General features: G+C 42.5%; 1 protein-coding gene across 3 annotated transcripts; it reads right to left on the reverse strand.

Moving 5' to 3' along the window:
- Nucleotides 1-1,257: 1,257 nt before the first annotated feature.
- On the reverse strand, nt 1,258-4,809 carry LOC147446900 (uncharacterized). Of its 3 annotated transcripts, XM_086522846.1 has the most exons (8): nt 4,625-4,809; nt 4,332-4,362; nt 3,119-3,789; nt 2,826-2,933; nt 2,611-2,739; nt 2,391-2,510; nt 2,198-2,302; nt 1,258-2,124 (listed from the first exon to the last, which is right to left on the reverse strand). In XM_086522846.1, the coding sequence occupies exons 1-8, from the start codon at nt 4,649-4,651 to the stop codon at nt 1,411-1,413; spliced, it is 1,905 nt and encodes a 634-aa protein (XP_086378972.1). In that variant the 5' UTR covers nt 4,652-4,809; the 3' UTR covers nt 1,258-1,410. The 3 variants fall into 3 exon arrangements, with proteins under 3 accessions (XP_086378972.1, XP_086378973.1, XP_086378971.1); XM_086522847.1 differs by lacking the exon at nt 4,332-4,362 and having other exon boundaries at nt 4,625-4,796; XM_086522845.1 differs by having other exon boundaries at nt 4,332-4,796.
- Nucleotides 4,810-19,307: the final 14,498 nt, after the last annotated feature.

The raw sequence follows: 19,307 nt of genomic DNA on the forward strand, positions 1-19,307 counted from the left end.
AGGTTTTACAGAGCTCCTTTCTCCTTCCTACTCTATGGCAAGGAAATAGATCTCCTGAGTCAAGGTCATAGCACTCATTAGCAAGAAAATTGCCCAAAAGCCCAAAACAGAGAAAACAATTTCCTTTGCATTAGACTGGAGCATAATACCAACGCTCTTCCCACTCACAACGTCCAAAGGTCTACTACAGCAAGGAGAGAAAATGCTGGAGATGACAACACAGGTGGAACCAGCTGATAAACATGGGAGAAGACTCGGATGGACAGATGCTATAGAAACAAAAACACCAGTGAACTCAGCCGTTAAAGATGCAAGAGGAGAAAACAGGGGTACAACCCGCCTGAAGAGATGCCAGAGGCAAAAGCAGCAGCACCAGGTATAACATATATAGGCAAACACTTTATAATATGAAGAGTTTTTTCTTCTGCTGTTTCTTTCAAGTAACACGCAGTCGAGCAACAGTCTCAAGTTTCCAAGCAACCTCATGACTGCATGCTAAAGATTTTGACTGACAATCTCCATGCTCCTAGGATCAAGAAACTTGAATGATTTTCTAGCTCCAAAAAATTACAGATGAGTATGACCCCTTGAAATTCACGACAAGCTTGCAAAGACAAGCTATATCAACAAAGACAGATGGGTAGGCTCCCACAATCTTGAAACTTTTTTCTGCACCATCTGTGACAATATACTATACAACCTGACCATTCTCTTCTACATTTAAATCTGAGACAATATGCCCTTAACATTAAGAGGAAGTGCCGGACAGGTGCCAGAGCTGCTCTTGTGACACCACGGTCCAAGTGTGGCCCTCCAATGAAAAAAGTAGAGCATTTTGTGATAAGACTGCTTATGCTACAACGCTATTCTGATGACCGTGTTCATAAAACCTTAACTCATCTTGAGTATCACCTTGCATATACTCATTATAGACGTGCTTGATTAGTGCTCTCAGCTAATAAAAAGTTGTTTAATAGCGGGCGATCTGCAGCATGATGAAATTACCCCAATAACAAGACATGACCTGCAGAATAACAGTGCTATGCAAGCATTTAGCTAGCTATAAATTGGTATTCTGAGAAAAGGAATTGGCCCTTGAACCTGCTCTTTGACACAGCAAGTCAATTTCTACATAATCCATCATGCTCTTTGTATTCAGATAAATACACTTGGGAATTGTGATCGTCGTGCCACATGTACGCATTCTATATCAAAACAACGTGTTAATCTAGCAGGGAGGTCAAACACCACCAAGGATATTATCCGGTTGCATATTCGCATTGTAAGCCCAATTAGCAGAACAAACTGGTAGGAGAACAACATTCAAAACACTGATCCCTGTAGAACAACCGTATCATCTTTCAGGGATTAACCCTCTTGTAGAACAATATTTCCTGTATCTCTGTGGCATTAGTTGTTATGCCCTCCATATTTGGCTGGATGAAGATCATCCATCCCTAAGCTTCTGTAGAGCACCTCCGGAACTGCAACCTTGCAAACCTCGCACGTTGCCAGCCGTGCAAGACTCTGTGTGAGACAGTGCAAATGGAACGAATGTTTACACCCTAATGTAAACCATCCGATGCAATTAAGGTCAGTATGACAAATGCCACATTGCTCATGTTGACAGGCCGAATCAGGCAAAAACACATCTGATGGCGGAACAATCTGTAGAGAAATAGCCGTACTTCGCTCGAGCATACGAGGAGAAAGATATGCCAGAACATGTCTGGCATTGTGGAGGGCGATACGTGTGGAGGTAAGCTCTTCTAGCAACTCCCTCTCATGCACTTGTTGACGATAATTGTCCTCTTTTACTTCCCTGTCATGCACCTCTGCCTGATATCTCAAATTGATTATTAGTTTTTCCTGCTCTTCAAGCTGCAGACAGGTCTCTTTCAAATGCTGCGTTGTTTCCTCCAGCTTTTGCCGTGTCTCTTCGATTCCGTGAAGCTGCTTTGCGAGCGCTTGGTTTTGCTGCTTTGCCTCACTCAGCTGCAGTTCCCTTTCCTCGAGCTTTTGGTGCACCTCCTCAAACTGTAGATTACAGTCAGAGAGCCCTTGTCTGATTGCTCCTTCCAAATGTTTCCAGCTTTTGGCCACCCGTGTCTTAGAATCTTCAGCCTGAAATTTAATCAAGTTTGCATGTTTCATCTTTACTGCACTTCAAGGTAGTCACAAAAAGCTCTTATCTTACCTTCACAGAAGCTGCAATGTGTACAGCTGAACACGATGAACCTGCCTTCACCTCAGAGATTACATCTAGCAACGTAGAAGGCGCGTGGACCGCCCCTGATGATTCCTGAATAAGAAGCATATGGTACTTACAACCAAAGAAGACCATGCAAACAAGGTTTCGAGTGCCGTCAATTCATTCCATATTATTTTACCTTCGTGCAAAGCACCCTGGGTATCGGTGAAGGCTGCGATAAACACACTGAGGCTTTTCCCTTCGCTTCGAATGTCAAGTGCTGTACTGCGGGAGATTCGCACATCGACCTTGAGGATTTCTACATTACAAACACAGCAACCATGAAAGCACAAAACTCGGCACATACACCCAAGACACCAAGCACTTCATTTGCTTCTATGTGAATCTCTAACACTTACCTTTCTGCATGGTGCTATGTGTACTAGCGAAGACAGAGAACTCATTGTGTCTTTTTTTGCCAAATCTGACTTTGCTTCAGATGTTGAGGTTGATAAGCTTGTTGGTGTGTAGAGCAACCCAGATGGTTCCTACATTATGAGCACATCGGCCACGTAAGCATCAGAACTTTGCTAATACAATAGCTTCATCATTTTCATGTAATTCACCGCTATACCTTCGCGCATGGTTCTACAGGCAATGTTGAAGACACTGAACTTGTTGTGTATTTCTCTGAACTTGATTCCACCTTGATGCAAGGGGTGTGGATCAAACTTGCTGATTCCTACATTACAAGCTCAATGATAAAAGCACAAAAATCCTACTAGTGATAAGAGAGAAATGCTCCGATACATTTTTCAGACTCCTTCATTCAAGACATGCAAAATATTGTATAGCACCATAGCTTACTTTGCAAAAAGCCATAGTGGATTAGGGAAAAGTGATATCTAGTCGAAGAATAGAGGATACCTGCAACAGATATTCTGATGATATTATGTTTCTCTTATTGTTAGGTGATTGTTCTGTTGGAGCACTTCTACAGTCAAGCGTATATGCGAGCGGTGTTTGTGCAGAACCCAAAATTTTCCATGTACTGGTATTGTGCGCCCTGGGCCGCACACTCTTGTAATTTACATGCTTGTGTAGCACAAACTCGGCATGCAAGTACATGGCAAATGAGATGGGAATCTGCCTATGGGAGGGCAATCGGCCCCGATTGGCTGCAATATATCGAGAATATATGTGTGCAGCCATGTCTTGTTGACAACATCTCAAGAGAGAAATCGGTTTCCCCTTTTGAGGACAGGTCTCTTCGTCACCATTCCAAAAGCACCTCCTCACCTCTTCTTTGAGATTGTGCTTGTCTATGAGGGTCTTCACTTGGTAGAACGTGAGTCCTTCTGGCTTGTGCTGGGACTTAAACCAAGCCATCAAATCTGCCTCACCTTCCAATTTCTGAATTGAGCTCAAAAGAGACTCCAGACCAATAAGCACGGTTTGCGACCCCACTTTATCGGTTTGTGACCCCAATCTATTGAAAGACAACAACTTTCTAACTCGGATAGTTTCTGTCTCAAGGGATGCAATGAGTTGCGAAAGTGGGATAGTTTCACCATCTTCTTCGATGAGCATGGCGCCTCCTGCATCATGCCATTCACCAACAATCAGAACCATATTAATATGTCAGAAATTTGAGGAACATTTGTGCTTCTGACGGTAATGGAACATTTGAAAAGGACCTTCTCAGCCTTGTCATGGGCTATCAGATGGTTTGAAAGGGGAAAATACGCCTCTCAAGTCTTGGCATGCATCTTATACCTGATGTAGGATGTCCTTAGATATGCAAACTCTCTTCTCTGATTGTAAAAACAGGCAAGGGTGGTTTCTAAATACGCACAATCTCAACTAAACCAGTAAAGCCCGTGGTTGAGATAATTTGAATGCAGAGGATTACCCTACGGGTTGCAACGCACTGGCTTTGGCACTAGTCGGCTGTTCCTGACAATATATTTTTTTCAGTGAGAGCTGCTGAAGCACATCCCTACAGTTAATGTGGATGATGGGTATTAAACGTAAAGATGATCAGGGGCTTTGAGGTTGCTTCGCTGAAAACAAAAAGGATTTCACAAAAAACCAAACGGCGTAGAAATGTGCAAGCCTCAAGGGGCAACTTTGAACTCACCTCTGTTTTTATCGGTCGACTGGCTGCCACCCTGAAAAACTTCCATGAAGCGCTCTCTCTCTCTCTCTCTCTCTCTCTCTCTCTCACACACACACACACACACACACATGTCACACACACACAAGTAGCTTGATAAATGCTGATTCTCTCTTTCTCTCTCTCCCTCTCTCTCTCTCTCTCTCTCTCTCTCTCTCAGTAGCTTGATAACTGCTGATTCTCTCTCTCTCTCTCTCTCTCTCTCTCTCTCTCTCTCTCTCACGCACACACACGCAGCCTGCCAGCCACTCACTTACACGAGTAGCCTGAAGAATGCTTAGCATTCAAAACTAGTTTTCGCGCCATTGAGGTGATGTTTGTCCGTTGGATTTCTGAACTCCAGTTAATTTGCTAGATAGCTCAAAATTTTTCTTTGCGGAAAGTATCCCCTTTGGATAAAGAAAGAGCACTGCCACATGGCGAGCCTCAGTAGCAAAACGAGCACATGGAGCATGGGACGCAACCAACACTAAATAAAGACCACAAGGGATATGTGTGCACACAATGATAGGATGCTTGGGGTAGGTCAACCTACCCCAGCAAACGTGTCTCTAAAGAATCACTCATTGGTGGTGGTGAGGTATAGGGGTTGGGTAAGGTAGGAAATGTCATAAAATCTAATATCTAACCAATCCAAATGATTTTCTCATATTAAACTGATCATTTAATGTGGGAGAATAAACAGGAACAAGGGTTAGGATATAGACATGTGCTTATGGATCTATCTCAACACGCGATCAAGGTTAAAGGGTCCAAATGAGAGATGGTATGTCAAAGAGCAAAGCTAGCTAATGGAGTTTAAAGACCTTAAGGTTAGCTTCATTAAAAACCTCCAAAGGTTAGTGTTAAAAGTCCTTAGACCGTAGGCAAGCTACGGCTATGCTTGAGGTGGGAACCTGACCCGAGGTGCTTGTCGTGCTTGTTGATTAAGGTCCTTGAGGTGCCTGTCGTGCTTGCTGACTAAGGTGCTTGTCGTGCTTGAGGTTCTAGGGCTGAGCTTGAGGTGGGAACCTTCTCCAACCTTGATAGGGTTGTGGTTGAGGTGGGAACCTTCTCCAAGCATGAGGGGTTTAAGGTGTTCCAAAAGTCAACAAAGATCCCTACAAGCAGGGGCGAGCCCTACAAGTAGGGGCAAGAGAGAGAACACACACACACACCCTCACACAAGTCAAGCCTTGCCTAATGAAGCAATAGGGACACATGTCAAGTTCCTCTCCATGTTGCCCTCATAAGGTGCCTAAAGCCTATCGGTTGGCCTCTCATAATTAATTGTGTATGCATTTATCAAGTCCTCTCTCTCAAAGGGAAAAGGGGGACACTTGTCCCAAGGCTAGCATGGTTGCTTAATATGCACTCTGCATGTAATTGGCTAGGCTTGAAGGGGTCCAATGAGCCATGAGATAGAAGAGGGGGTTGACCCAAGCAAGGATGGGGTCTGCTTGCAGGATATATTCCCATACACACACACACACACATACACACACTCTCTCTCTCTCTTCTTGTGTCAGGTGCAAAGTGCAAGAGCCCCATCTCCTTCTCCAAGCTTGTTGAGAAGTTGAGTGTCTACACCAACACTCTTGGCTATGGATTGCAAATCCAACCAAGAGCCGTGCTTCAATGCTTAAGCTTGCCATATTCTTCATCTTCATTCCTATGCTCTTATGCTATGCTAAGCAAGAAGAGTGATGATAAGCGAGGAACTATTTCTTTCTCCTATGCATGCTTCTTCTTCATCTTCCCTATCCTCATTCCCCGCTAGCTCTCTCCACCTTTGAAGGTGTTTTAGGCCTTGGGATTGAGGTTGGGGATGGTTAATTCTTTTACCAAGTTTATGTTATGCTCATCATGCATGAAGCTTTCCATCTTCATTGCATCGCTTAGGTCACAAGGAACACAAAGATTGTATTGTACCGAGTCTCTCTTGATGGGAGAATCTATAATACAAAAGCCTATTGGAGGGGGGGACCGGCTTCACATAAATCCAGTCCTCAACTGTTGTCATGTCCTCTAACTCTCTCTCTTGCAAAAGTATTGCTCATGTCAAGTTAATTAAGTATAATGGTTATGCTGCTACGGCTAATTAAATTCACCCTCTATGTTCTCAAAGTAGTCTCATCAAAATGCTCACTCTAATTCTCTTAATTCCGCTATTCTCAAAGTTCCTAGGCCATTTTCATTACATTCATATCAGAGCTATTGGTTTCTCTTTTCTTGCTTAAGAAGAGAGGTCCTTAAGTGGTCCATGAAAGGTTGGACATGTTCATTGCAATAGGGTAAGTGGGGCAGGGATCTATCATCTTGGTTGAAAAGGACTTAGTTCGAGGTACACCGTTGGAAACTATATTCTTAATAATGAAGTCTCTCGAGGCTTGCCTTTGGCTTAACCACTCAACATGAACCATAATCAACAGAGCAATATTAGACCCTCTCCACTGGTCTTTGCAATCAACAGTGTCTAAACCACGAGTGTGGCTGCTTGAGAACTAATTTTCAAATGTAAAGAAGAGTAGCAACTAAGCTTTTTGAGGATACCAAAACACAAAGTAATTCTATACATAAGTTTAATTAGCATGACTGACAATAACCAAGAGAGTAGAATGAACATTGATAGCCTTGATTTTTCACATGAAGGTGCTAATGATGATGCCCCCATGTTTGTTAATTATCTTGGTACTAGGTTGCATCAAGCTATGGGCAACCTTGCTTTGCAAGCCGAAATTACCCAACAACTTCGTGCTTATGGGATTTCCCTTCCTCTACAAGAGGAGAGAGAGCTTAGGAGGCCTCTTGATGAGACTCCCAAAAAAAGACTCTCTCCCATAAAAGAGAAGAGGAATCCAAAGAACAAGAAAGAAGTGAATCCCTAACGATTCCTCTGAAGATGTGGCTCCACGAAGACGGCGATTTAGACGGTTGCCAACTCCTCCCAAGAGGAAACGGTCAACCCATAGTCCTTCTCCTCGTCACTCCGAAAGGGAAGAGAGGAAACAAAGGAAGAAAAAGACAAGAAAGAGGTCACCCTCTTCTCCTTCTTCTTCACCTTCCTCCTTTTCCGACGAAAGCAACATCTATTCTCCTAGAGAATACAAGAGGAGAGGAAATTACAAATCCTACTCTGCATGGAGAAGGTCTCAAAAGCTCAATAAATTCAAAGAGGGAGGAAAGAGTATCTCTTTTCTCACCTATGATGGCACCTTTGGTGCTACCGAAAAAGTATTGGCCTTCATCCAGCAATTTGACGCGGCCTTTGGAGACGAGGGATTCACGGAGTTCTCCAAGCTACGCCATGTAGCCATGCACTTCCAGAAATATTCTCGTCAATGGTGAGCTAGGCTTCGTGGCAATGGCGAAGCCCCAAAGACATGGAAAACTCTATGAGTTTCCATCATGAAGCAATTCCTTGCAAGCGATGCAAAGGACAAAGTGCTTACCGAATTGGCGGAGCTTGAAGTTGCTCTCCAACGAGTCTATCCACAAATATGTGGACAAGTTTTGGAATTTACATCTCAAGGCTATTGTCTTTCAAAAGATAGACTTCACCGAGCAAAAGCAACAATTCAATGCGGGATTACCTGAAGAGATGGCCGAGTCGTTGTTGGGCGTATTTTTGACACCCCGTTTTTTGTAAATTTCTACATACGGACATGAAGCTCGATGTCAAAAGTGTGTGTGGGATTTATTTTTGTGGGGTTTTTAGCTTGCTTTAGCAAGCACATGTACATGCAGGGCAAGTCACTAGTATGGCGCCAGCTGTCGGGCTACTGTAAGTGCCCATGGTTGAGTTTTTTGAAGTGAGACTTGTACATAACTTATATACATGTGAAAATTGAAAAACGTTCAAGAAAATGTCAGATTTTTTATGGTTTTTGGTTGTTGGGACTCCCTCATGCTCTCTCTGTTCTGTTTTTTGCCTTTGACTAGCTCTCTCTACACCTAGTCTTCCTATTACAGCATCATGTTAGCGTTGATTTTGCACATAGTTGTGCGTGGGTTAGATTTGAAGGATTTTAGAACTTTTGTTGTAGAGTTTGAAAATATTACTAGAGATTTTTTGAAGCTTGAAATCATGTCTTTTGGAGTTGGGGTTTTGGACTTATGGTCTATTCTCTGCAGTCTACAATGTATGGCAGTTTTGGGGCAAAACTATTTGAATTGTGGAAACCCATGCATCTTGTGGGTGATGTATGCTTTGAAGGGGGAGTTTTAAAGTGGGTTTTGGTGAAGGAGAAAGCTTTGTTTTCAAGAGCATTGGTAAGTGACGTCCGTAATTTAGTGTATAAACAGGTTTCTTCCTTCTTTGTGACAGTCTCTTGGGTGGGCAACGACCAATAAATTCCCAAGGAGACTACTCTTGTTGGATTTGTGGTGTTTCAAAGGTTTTCCCAAAGATTTTGGTGTTCTTGTAGTGCTCTTTCAACGCTCTTGGGTGACATCACTATAGAGGTGTTCCAGTTTGCTTGTTTCCCAACAGTGTTTTGGTGCTCGACACCGAGAAATGGCTTCAAGCTACATTCATTTTACAGGTTTCGGAAGCCATGGCGTTTAGTTTTTCAGAGTTTAGTGGGAAATCAAATGAAATTGCCAAAGGTTTCATTGAGCGAATGGAGTTTGCTTGCCTTCTTGCTGACAAGCAAGACCCAACATTGGTGCTACGAATCTTCTACTTTTGTTTGAAGGGAGATGCTAGGGAATGGTTGGAAGGCTACAAAAGGGAGCTACAATCAACCCAACCTCCTCAAGTTATGACTTATGAAATTATAAGACATGCATTTCTTACACACTTTTAACAGGTGGAAGACCCACAAAAGGTATGGCAGTCTATTCAAGGCTTGGTACAGGGTGAAGGCTAGACCATAGAAGACTTTGTGAAGGCATTCAATGCGTTATGGACAAAGTGGTGTACATCTTTGAGGGTTGAAATTCCTCCAGCCATGTTGAAGAAGGATAGGTTTCTTGCAAGTATGAGGAGTAGTCTATGCTTGAAGGTAGAGCTTAAGCAGCCAAGGACCTTGAGGAGGCAGTTGAAATTGCAAAGGATAAAGAGTGGAAAGCGGAGCGGCTTCACCAACTTGGGATCAATGTCGAGCCAAAGGTTGAAGTGAAAGTTGTAGAGCAACCAAGGGTCCTCATCAGGGATCCAGGTTATGATCAACAAGCTTCTCATGATGTGAATGCTTTTTGCAAGGAGATTCAAGAGGTTGTAGGTCTTATGAAGAATCTTAGTGTGCATATGATGGGAGGTGGAAGAGGTCAAAGCTATGGTTATGGACGTGGCTATGGAAGTAATGAGGGATTTACAGGTGGTAGAGGAAGAGGCATGATTGGAAGAGGGGATATGTTTCAATGTCACAATCGTGGTGAATGGGGTCATAAAAGCCCTCAATGTGACAAGCCAAAGAGAATGGGTGGTGACATGTTTCTTATTCCTTCACAAATTCCTTCTCAAGCTCAAGATTATGGTATTGAGACAAGTGGTTTGACAGCTGAAGAGAAGGGAAAAAAAAAGGTGCTATCAGATGGTTGAAAGGGGAAAATACGCCTCTCAAGTCTTGGCATGCATTTTATACCTAATGTAAAAAGTCCTGATAATATATATTTTTCAGTGAGAGCTACTGAAGCACATCCCTATCGCTAATGTGGATGATGGGTATTAAACATAAAGATGATCAGGGGCTTTGAGGTTGCTTCGCTAAAAACAAAAAGGATTTCACAAAAAACCAAACGGCGTAGAAATGTGCAAGCCTCAACGGGCAACTTTGAACTCACCTCTGTTTTTATCGGTCGGCTGGCTGCCACCCTGAAAAACTTCCATGGAGCGCTCTCTCTCTCTCTCTCTCTCTCTCTCTCTCTCTCTCTCTCACACACACACACACACACACATGTCACCCACACGAGTAGCTCGATAAATGCTGATTCTCTCTTTCTCTCTCTCTCTCTCTCTGACACACACACACACACACACACACACGAGTAGCTTCATTGTTCTCTCTCTCTCTCTCTCTCTCTCTCTCTCTCTCTCTCTCTCTCTCTCTCTCTCTCTCTCTCTCTCTCTCTCTCTCTCTCTCTCTCTCACACACACACACACACACACACACACACACACACACGCATCCTGCCAGCCACTCACACGAGTAGCCTGAAGAATGCTTAGCATTCAAAACTAGTTTTCACGCCATTGAGGTGATGTTTGTCCGTTGGATTTCTGAACTCCAGTCAATTTGCTAGATAGCTCACAATTTTTCTTTGCGGAAAGTATCCCCTTTGGATCAAAAAAGAGCAGTGCCACATGGCGAGCCTCGGTAGCAAAATGAGCACATGGAGCGTGGGATGCAACCAACACTAAACGAAGAGCACAAGGGATATGTGTGCACACATGACAGGATGCTTGGGGTAGGTCACCAGCAAACCTGTCTATAAGGAATCACTGGTTGGTGGTGGTGACGGTATAGGGGTTGGGTAGGGTAGGAAATGTCATAAAATCTAATACCTGACCAACCCAAATGATTTTCTCATGTTAAACTGATCATTTAATGTGGGAGAATAAACAGGAAAACTCTACGAGTTTCCATCATGAAGGAATTCCTTGCAAGCGATGCAAAGGACAAAGTGCTTACCGAGTTGTTGGAGCTTGAAGTTGCTCTCCAATGATTCTATCCACAAATATGTGGACAATTTTTGAGATTTACATCTCAAGGATATTGTCTTTCAAAAGATAGACTTCGTCGAGCAAAAGCAACAATTCTCTGCGGGATTACTTGAAGAGATGGCCGAGTACGTTGTTGGGCGCATTTTTGACACCCCGTCTTTTGTAAATTTGTACATACGGACATGATGCTCGATGTCAAAAGTGTGTGTGGGCTTTCCTTTTGTAGGGTTTTTAGCTTGCTTTAGCAAGCACATGTACATGCAGGGCAAGTCGCTAGTATGGCGCCAACTGTCGGGCTGTTGTAAGTGCCCATGAGTGAGTTTTTTGAAGTGAGACTTGTACATAACTTATATACATGTACAAAGTGAAAAAAGTTCAGAAAAAAAGTCAGTTTTTTTTTTGTTTTTTGGTTGTTGGGACTCCCTCATGCTCTCTCTGTTTTGTTTTATGCCCTTGACTAGCCCTCTCTACACCTAGTCTTCCTATCAACATCATGTTTGTGTTGATTTTGCACATAGTTGTGCGTGGGTTAGATTTGAAGGATTTTAGCACTTTTGTTGTAGAGTTTGCAGATATTTCAGATATTTTTGAAGCTTGAAATCATGTCTTTTGGAGTTGGGGTTTTGGAGTTATGGTCTATTCTCTACAATCTACAGTGTATGGCAGCTTTGGGGCAAAACTATGTAGATTGAATTGTGGAAACCCATGCATCTTGTGGGTGATGTACGCTTTGAAGGGGGAGTTTTAAAGTGGGTTTTGGTGAAGGGGAAAGCTTTGTTTTCAAGATCATTGGTAGGCGACGTCCGTAATTTAGTGCTTAAACATTTTTCTTCCTTCTTTGTGACATAGTCTCTTGGGTGGGCGACGGCCAGTAAATTCCCAAGGAGACTACTCTTGTTGGATTTGTGGTGTTTCAAAGGGGTTTCCCAAAGATTTTGGTGTTCTTGTAGTGCTCTTTCAACACTCTTGGGTGACATCACTATAGAGGTGTTCCAGTTTGCTTGGTTCCCAACAGTGTTTTGGTGCTCGCCACCGAGGATATCGCTTTAAACTACCTTCAGTTTACAGGTTTTGGAAGACATGGCGTTTATTTTTTCAAATTTTAGTGGGAAATCAAATGAAAGTGCCAAAGGTTTCATTGAGCGAATGGAGTTTGCTTGCCTTCTTGCTGACAAGCAAGACCCAGCGTTGGTGCTACGAATCTTCTACTTTTGTTAGAAGGGAAATGCTAGGGAATGGTTGGAAGGCTACAAAAAGGAGCTACAATCAGCCCAACCTCCTCAAGTTATGACTTAAGAAATGGTAAGACATGCTTTTCTTACACACTTTTAACAGGTGGAAGACCCACATAAGGTATGGCAGTCTATTCAAGGCTTGGTACAGGGTGAAGGCCAAACCATAGAAGACTTTGTGAAGGCATTCAATGCGTTATGGACAAAGTGGTGTACATCTTTGGGAGCTGAAATTCATCCAGCCATGTTGAAGACGGATAGGTTTCTTGCAAGTTTGAGGAGTAGTCTACGCTTGAAAGTAAGCTTCTCATGATGTGAATGCTTTTTCCAAGGAGATGCAAGAGGTTGAGGTCTTATGAAGAATCTTAGTGTGCATATGATGGGAGGTGGAAGAGGTCAAAGCTATGGATATGGACGTGGCTATGGAAGTAATGAGGGGTTTACAGGTGGTAGAGGAAGAGGCATGGCTGGAAGAGGGGATATGTTTCAATCTTATGATTGTGGTGAATGGGGTCATAAAATCCCTCAATTGATAAGGCAAAGAGAATGGGTGCTGACATGTTTCCTCTTCCTTCACAAATTCCTTCTCAAGCTCAAGATTATGGTATTGAGATTAAAGGGGAAGCAGGGCCAAGTGGTTTGACAGCTGAAGAGAAGGGTAAAACAAAGGTGGTAAGCATAACCGTTTGGAGAAGAAAGAGGATGATTTGGGAGATATGGTCATGCATGTAGGCAAGAGGGTTACAAGAGATCATGACATGAGTGATGCAAGTCCCAGCCATAAAAGTGGGAAACAGGTTGAAATAGGTACAGGTAAAGAGAAGAAGAAGAGAAAACCAAAGCAACATTACAATGCATCCGACTTTACTTTGGGAGAAGGGCAACCAAATTATACTTTACGGGCTAATTTGGTGAGTAGAAAGGCTGATGTTACCTTTGGGAAACTCATGGAGATGTGTCCTAAGCTAAAGAGGCAATGGAAGTATGTAATCAACCCCATGAACAAGGAGCCTGCAAGGGGGTTAGTGAGAGTCCCGTCTTTGAATGAGCTACCTGATATATTCCCTACTATGGATGCATGGCAAAAGATAAAGTTCATTGGAGAGGCATATATTGATGGAGGTGCACAGGTATGTGTTATTACTCAAGCTTGTGTATCAAAGTTGGGACTCAACATGGTGAAAAATCCAGGTTTTTGCATAAATCTTGCCAACCAATCAAGGGTGAAGTGCTTGGGAGTTATAAAGGACTTGGAGGTGGATGTATTTGATGTTAAAGTGCTCATCAATTGTCATGTTATGCTTGTGGGTATTGGTGCTTTCCCTCTCATCCTTGGAAGACCATGGTTACACACGCAACCAAAGTTGTACAGGATTGGGGACATGGTATCATCACTCTCTACAATAGAAGGGGTGATAAGAAGAGGTTTGACATGGCTAGCAAGAAATATTTGGATGCTGATTTTGATGAGAAAAGTGATGAAGAAGAGTACTCAAGTGAAGAAGAAGAAGACAATGGGGATGATGGCAGTGAAGTGGAAGATAGCAGTGATAGTGATCTAGATGTTTCCTCCTTGTCTCTTGAAGAAGAGCATGATGAGAAACGAAGATTTCTTGGCCTTATGGAGAATGAGGATATTTCTGGTCCTTATGAGAAAATTGAAGAGCTAATGCAACCCAAAGTTCAACCTAATGTCAAACAAGAGCTGATACAAGGTATGTTGTCTCCCGACTTGACTAGTCATGAGAAGGGTGAGTACCTACATATGATACAACAATTTCCCCATTTATTCATCATAGGTTATTGGCTTTTGAGCATTATGAGCATGTCTTGAAGAACATCAAGCAAAAGAAAATGAGAAGGTGAAAGACAAAGACATCAAGAAGGGTGACACGGTGCTTTGTTACAATAGTAAGCTTGATGGAACTTTTCAAAAGAAGTTTCAAATCAAGTGGCAAGTTCCTTTCTTGGTCTTAAACAGGTTTCCAAATGGCACATATCAGCTTGCTACCCCACATAAAGCACGAGTGAATAGCTATAGGTTGAAGAAGTATATTGCTAGGTTGATGACTGTAATTGAGGATGAGCCTTATTTTGAAGAATTTTTTGATCATGTGGCTAAGGATGAAGATGAAATGAAGACTCCCTCACGTGGTTACAAGATCTCTTTTGTCATGAATGATCTAGCAGTCTGGGGTGTGGCAAACTATGTAGGGCATATTTTTGACACCCCGTTTTTTGTAAATTTGTACATACGGATATGACGCCCGATGTCAAAAGTGTGTGTAGGATTTCTTTTTGTGGTATTTTTAACTTGCTTTAGCAAGCACATGTACATGCAAGGCAAGTCACTAGTATAACGCTAGTTGTCGAGCTACTGTAAGTGCCCGTGAGTGAGTTGTTTAAAGTGAGACTTGTACATAACTAATATACATGTACAAAGTTTAAAAAATTCAAAAAAATGTGAGATTTTTGCTGGTTCTTGGTCGTTGGGACTCCCTCATGCTCGCTCTATTCTGTTTTTTGCTCTTGACTAGCTCTCTCTACACCTAGTCTTCCTATTACAGCATCCTGTTTGTGTTGATTTTTCACACAATTGTGCATGGATTTGATTTGAAGGATTTCAATAATTTTTTTGTAGCATTTTCAGAGGTTTTTTGAATCTTGAAATCGTGTCTTTTGGAGCTGGGGTTTTGGAGTTATGGTATGTTCTCTGTAGCCTAATCTGTATGGCAGCTTTGGGACAAAACTATGTAGGTTGATTTGTGGAAACCCATGCACCTTGTGGGTGATGTATGCTTTGAAGGGGTAGTTTTAGAGTGGTTTTTGTTGAAGGGAAAACCTTTTTTTTCAAGAGAATTGGTAGGCGACATCCGTAAGTCCATGCCTAAATAGGTTTCTTCCTTCTTTGTGACATAGTCTCTTGGGTGGACGACGGGATTACTCTTGTCTAATTTGTGGTGCTTCAAAGGGGTTTCCCAAAGATTTTGGTGTTCTTGTAGTGCTCTTTCAATGCTCTTGGGTGACATCATTGTAGAGGTGTTCAGTTTGCTTGTTTCCCAACAACGTCAACTCCCAACGGCCTGGTTCTATTACGGATGTAATCCACCACACTATGGTTGCTTTGTGCATAAATTTCCAACAAGGGGCTAGAAGGAATGACAAAGCCCATGGAAAGCAAAGACAAAAGTGATGCAAAGGGGAAAAACAATGCTCAAAATTCTTCCCAAGGCAATTTCAACAACAACAATAGCAATCGGTCCAAGGAGAAGGGAGTTTACAAAGGTAAAAATACACTCTCTCTTGAAGAGATTGAAGCTTTTCGAAAGGACCACAAATGCTTCAAGTGTGGGGAGCAAGGACATGGATATCATTCTTGCCCTAAGAGAAATCCCCGCAATGAGACTCCTAGAGCTTCCACGATCGAAGCTCCAAAAGAGGATGCTCATTGCAAAGGATCACCTCTCTCCTATGCTTGGGGAAAGGTAAGGGTGCATGATGACTTCATCTTGTTTGGCCGTGGCTCTACTCACAACTTCATATGAACGGAGTTGGCCACTAAGCGGGGCATTCAAGCTTTTGAGATTGGAGATACTGTAACTGCCAATGGAGCTTTCAAGGAACAACAAACCTCGGTTACTCCCTTGATTGGGCTACGTTGACAAAGAAGACTTTCTCATCTCTCCTCTCCAACAAGAGGATGTTATCCTAGGGACACCATGGTTCAACTGCATGGCTGCCAACATGAAGTTCCCTGAAAGGAGAATCTACTTCACCTACATGGAAAAGAGCATGTATATAGATGCTAGTGAGTCCGCTAGTGAGTCCGGCCGTACTATACCACTTGTAAATTCACCTGCTTTTGATAAGTCAATGAAAAGCTCAGTTTTTGCGTACATGATTTTTGTCAAAGAATCTCTAAATGAAGCTAATGTTTTATCAAATGAAAATGGTAGGAATCAAGAAGAATATAGACTTGTCTACTTTTCTAAATAGATTCCAAGATGTTTTTATCGATAATATCCCTATGGAATTACCTCCAAAACGAGGGTATGATGACCATTGAATTGAGCTCCTACTAGGAAGCTCTAACAAGCCTCCTTATCGAGTCTCCCAAGCTTACCAAGACAAGATCATGAGGCAAGTACAAGAATTGGTAGACAAAGGGATGGTGAGGCCTAGCTCCTCTCCCTTTTGTTCTCCAGTCCTTTTAGTGCAAAAGAAAGATGATACATACCGCATGTGTGTGGACTATTGAGCACTAAACCATATCACTATCAAAAATAGATTTCCCGTACCACGGGTAGAAGATTTGTTTGATAAGCTACAAGGTTTGACCTACTTCAGTGGGATTGACCTTAAAAGTGGCTATTGTTACCATATACATGTGGTAGTGATGTGTGTGAACACACTAGGACCGCCGGGGCATTTTTTCCCTCTTTAGGAGGTTTTTTCCCTCGAGCATTGTATATACACCCATCACTCTAGGGCTATCTATCTTTCCATTGCACACTAAGTAACACACTCTCTATTGTGTTCCTTGAGCTTCATTCGTCTTCTCCAAGCTGTGTGCGTTTCTCTGCAACCCTAATTTCAACAATTGGTATTAGAGCAGGTTGCATCTTCCCAAGCTCAGTCGCCAACAACTCCAGTACATGCCTGCTCACTTTCTCCGATTTTAGTGAGCTTTGGCGAGCATTTGCAAGTCGAAAAATATTTTGGGAGATCTCATTGAGCTCAGTCTGCTCATATTTCTTATTTGGGCTCATTTCGGCCTCCGTTTCCACTACAGACAGTGCTGCACAGGCTATTTTGTCATTTTATGCAGAGTTTCTGTCAGTGCCGTTTTCTGCATAACAGGTGCCTTACAGTCTTCTACGGTTTGTGCTATATAGCACGTGTTGTTCTCTCTCCGTTTCTCCTATTTTCGGGCAGTTTTCACATCAGGTACATCATTTACCATGGCTGACAACAACAACACAGATGTGTTCAAGATGTTTGTTGCTGAGGACAGGTTGGATGGGGAGAACTGCCCTATGTGAGCTTATATGATGCAACATGTTCTTGTGTCAAAGGGCGTCTAGAACATGGTGCAGGGCATTGATGTACGTCCTGGTTCTTGTAGACATGTAGTAGTGTTAGTGTGTATACGCGCTTCACCAGGGGCACTTTTCTCCCACTGGGTTTTTCCCCCTGGACATCTGGTGTGAAAGGACACCTTATCTCTTAGGGTCTCATATAAGCTTTGTAGCTCTGAGGTTGTATATACTCTATTATTCTAATACAGAGAGATAGACTACAGAGATCTCGTACACAGGCTTCGTGTCTTCTCCTTCTCCATCTTCTTCCTACTATGAGTTGCTGTCTTCCTTCTGTTTCCTGTTTCATCATCTTCAACAATTGGTATCAGAGCAAGGTGATTTCCAGAGCCTCTACTTGCGTTTTCGCGTCCGCGTGCGCAATCGCAGTTTTCAGGCAGTTTTCGAAAAATTTGCTCGTGGGAGCATCCTCGACGTTCCGGGAGTATTCTGAGTAGGTGACCTGGAGTTTTACCCCCCTTTTGAAGCCGTTCTAGCCCTCAGAAATTTGTTCTGAGCAGCGTAGCAGAAGTTACTTTTCGGAGGCGTTTAGATCAAGAGGGTGTGCTTTTTGACAGATTTTCTTCAAGTAAACAGTTCTTTTGGGAAGCAGCTTGTCTTAGCTTTGTGCTGAGATTTTTTGTAGAGTTTTGTTTGGATTGGAGAGGAGATTTGTGAATCTCTTGGAGGTTCTTTTGCTCTCTTGTGTGCATCCACAGTATGGCTCAATCTACGGAGAAAGAGATTTTTGGTGCGTTTACATCCGAAGACAAATTGGATGGTACCAACTATTCTCTTTGGTCTTTTATGGCCAAAAATGTTTTGGTTGGTAAAGGATTGTGGGATTATGTATCTGGAGATGAAGTTCGTCCAGGTAGCATTGCACCTGCCACGCCTGGTCGTGGTGCAGCTGTTGGTGCAGGGCCCTCACAAGTCACTCCAGAGCAAAAGAGATGGGATACTAAAGATGCACAAGCTATGGCTGTGATTGCCTTAACCATAAAGAGGACAATCACACCACATATCAGATCTTGCAGAACTTCTGAGGATGCTTGGAACACTCTGCAAGCTATGTTTGGAGGAAGAAACGCTGCCAGAATAGAGTTTTTGAAGAAACAACTTGACAAAATACAGATGGACGAAGGTGACGATATCGTCGAGCATCTTACAAAAATCATGGATCTTAAAGAGCAATTGCTTAGCATTGATGAAGTGATTCTAGAGAAGGACTTGGTTTCCAAAACACTCAATTCACTACCACCATCTTATTTGACTTTTCAGACTTCTTTGACTCTGTCTTTGTGAGCTAATCCTGAGCCTCTTCATTTTGAAGAGTTAGTGGCTTTGCTATTGCAGGAGGATCAATCACGTAAGAACAAGTCTTTACAGGTGGATGGTATGGATCATGCTCTTGTTGTACAAAACAAAAACAAGGGTAAAGAGAGTGCTCATCACTCCAAGTCTGGTGCAGGACAGTCTTTAGAGAAGTCTAAAGGTGATTCCGACAAGTCCAAGAAGAAAGGTAAATGTCACTACTGCAAGAAACCTGGTCACTACATTAGTGAGTGTAAAAAGCGAATTGCTAAAGAAAAGAAGAAAAAGTCAAGTTTGGTTGTTTCAGCTTCTGGTGATTCTTCTATAGCTAAAGAAGAGTCTGTAAACTTTGTGCAGGATTCTTATGCTTTCGTAGTATGTTCAGATTTTTCTGCTTACAGTGTTGACGAGACACAAATGATTTGGTACTTTGATAGTGGTGCATCCAGGCATATTACTTCAAGGAAGGATTTGTTTTGTTCATTGGATGCAGCTCCACCAGGAAAGAAGGTGACATTCTTATCCAATCAAAGGCATTGGTAAGATTTTGATTACCATTTCAGATGGTTCAGATTTATGCTTGCCAGATGTCTTATATGTTCCAAGGATCAAGAAGAATTTGTTGTCTGTATCCTCTCTTGAAAAAAATGGTCTTCGGGTCATTTTTGAG

The sequence above is a fragment of the Adiantum capillus-veneris genome, chromosome 11 (assembly GCF_014529385.1).
Source record: "Adiantum capillus-veneris isolate H3 chromosome 11, ASM1452938v2, whole genome shotgun sequence".
NCBI lineage: Eukaryota > Viridiplantae > Streptophyta > Polypodiopsida > Polypodiales > Pteridaceae > Adiantum > Adiantum capillus-veneris.

Bases quoted from the DNA above. Each gene is read 5' to 3' on its own strand.
- LOC147446900 (XM_086522845.1), bottom strand. From the start codon at position 4,440: ATGTGTGTGTGTGTGTGTGTGTGTGAGAGAGAGAGAGAGAGAGAGAGA. The intron at 3,790-4,331 runs GTGAGTTCAAAG...GGCATGATGCAG, and splicing joins GTCGACCGATAAAAACAGAG to GAGGCGCCATGCTCATCGAA. The intron at 2,740-2,825 runs GTATAGCGGTGA...CTCATAATGTAG, and splicing joins CTGTAGAACCATGCGCGAAG to GAACCATCTGGGTTGCTCTA.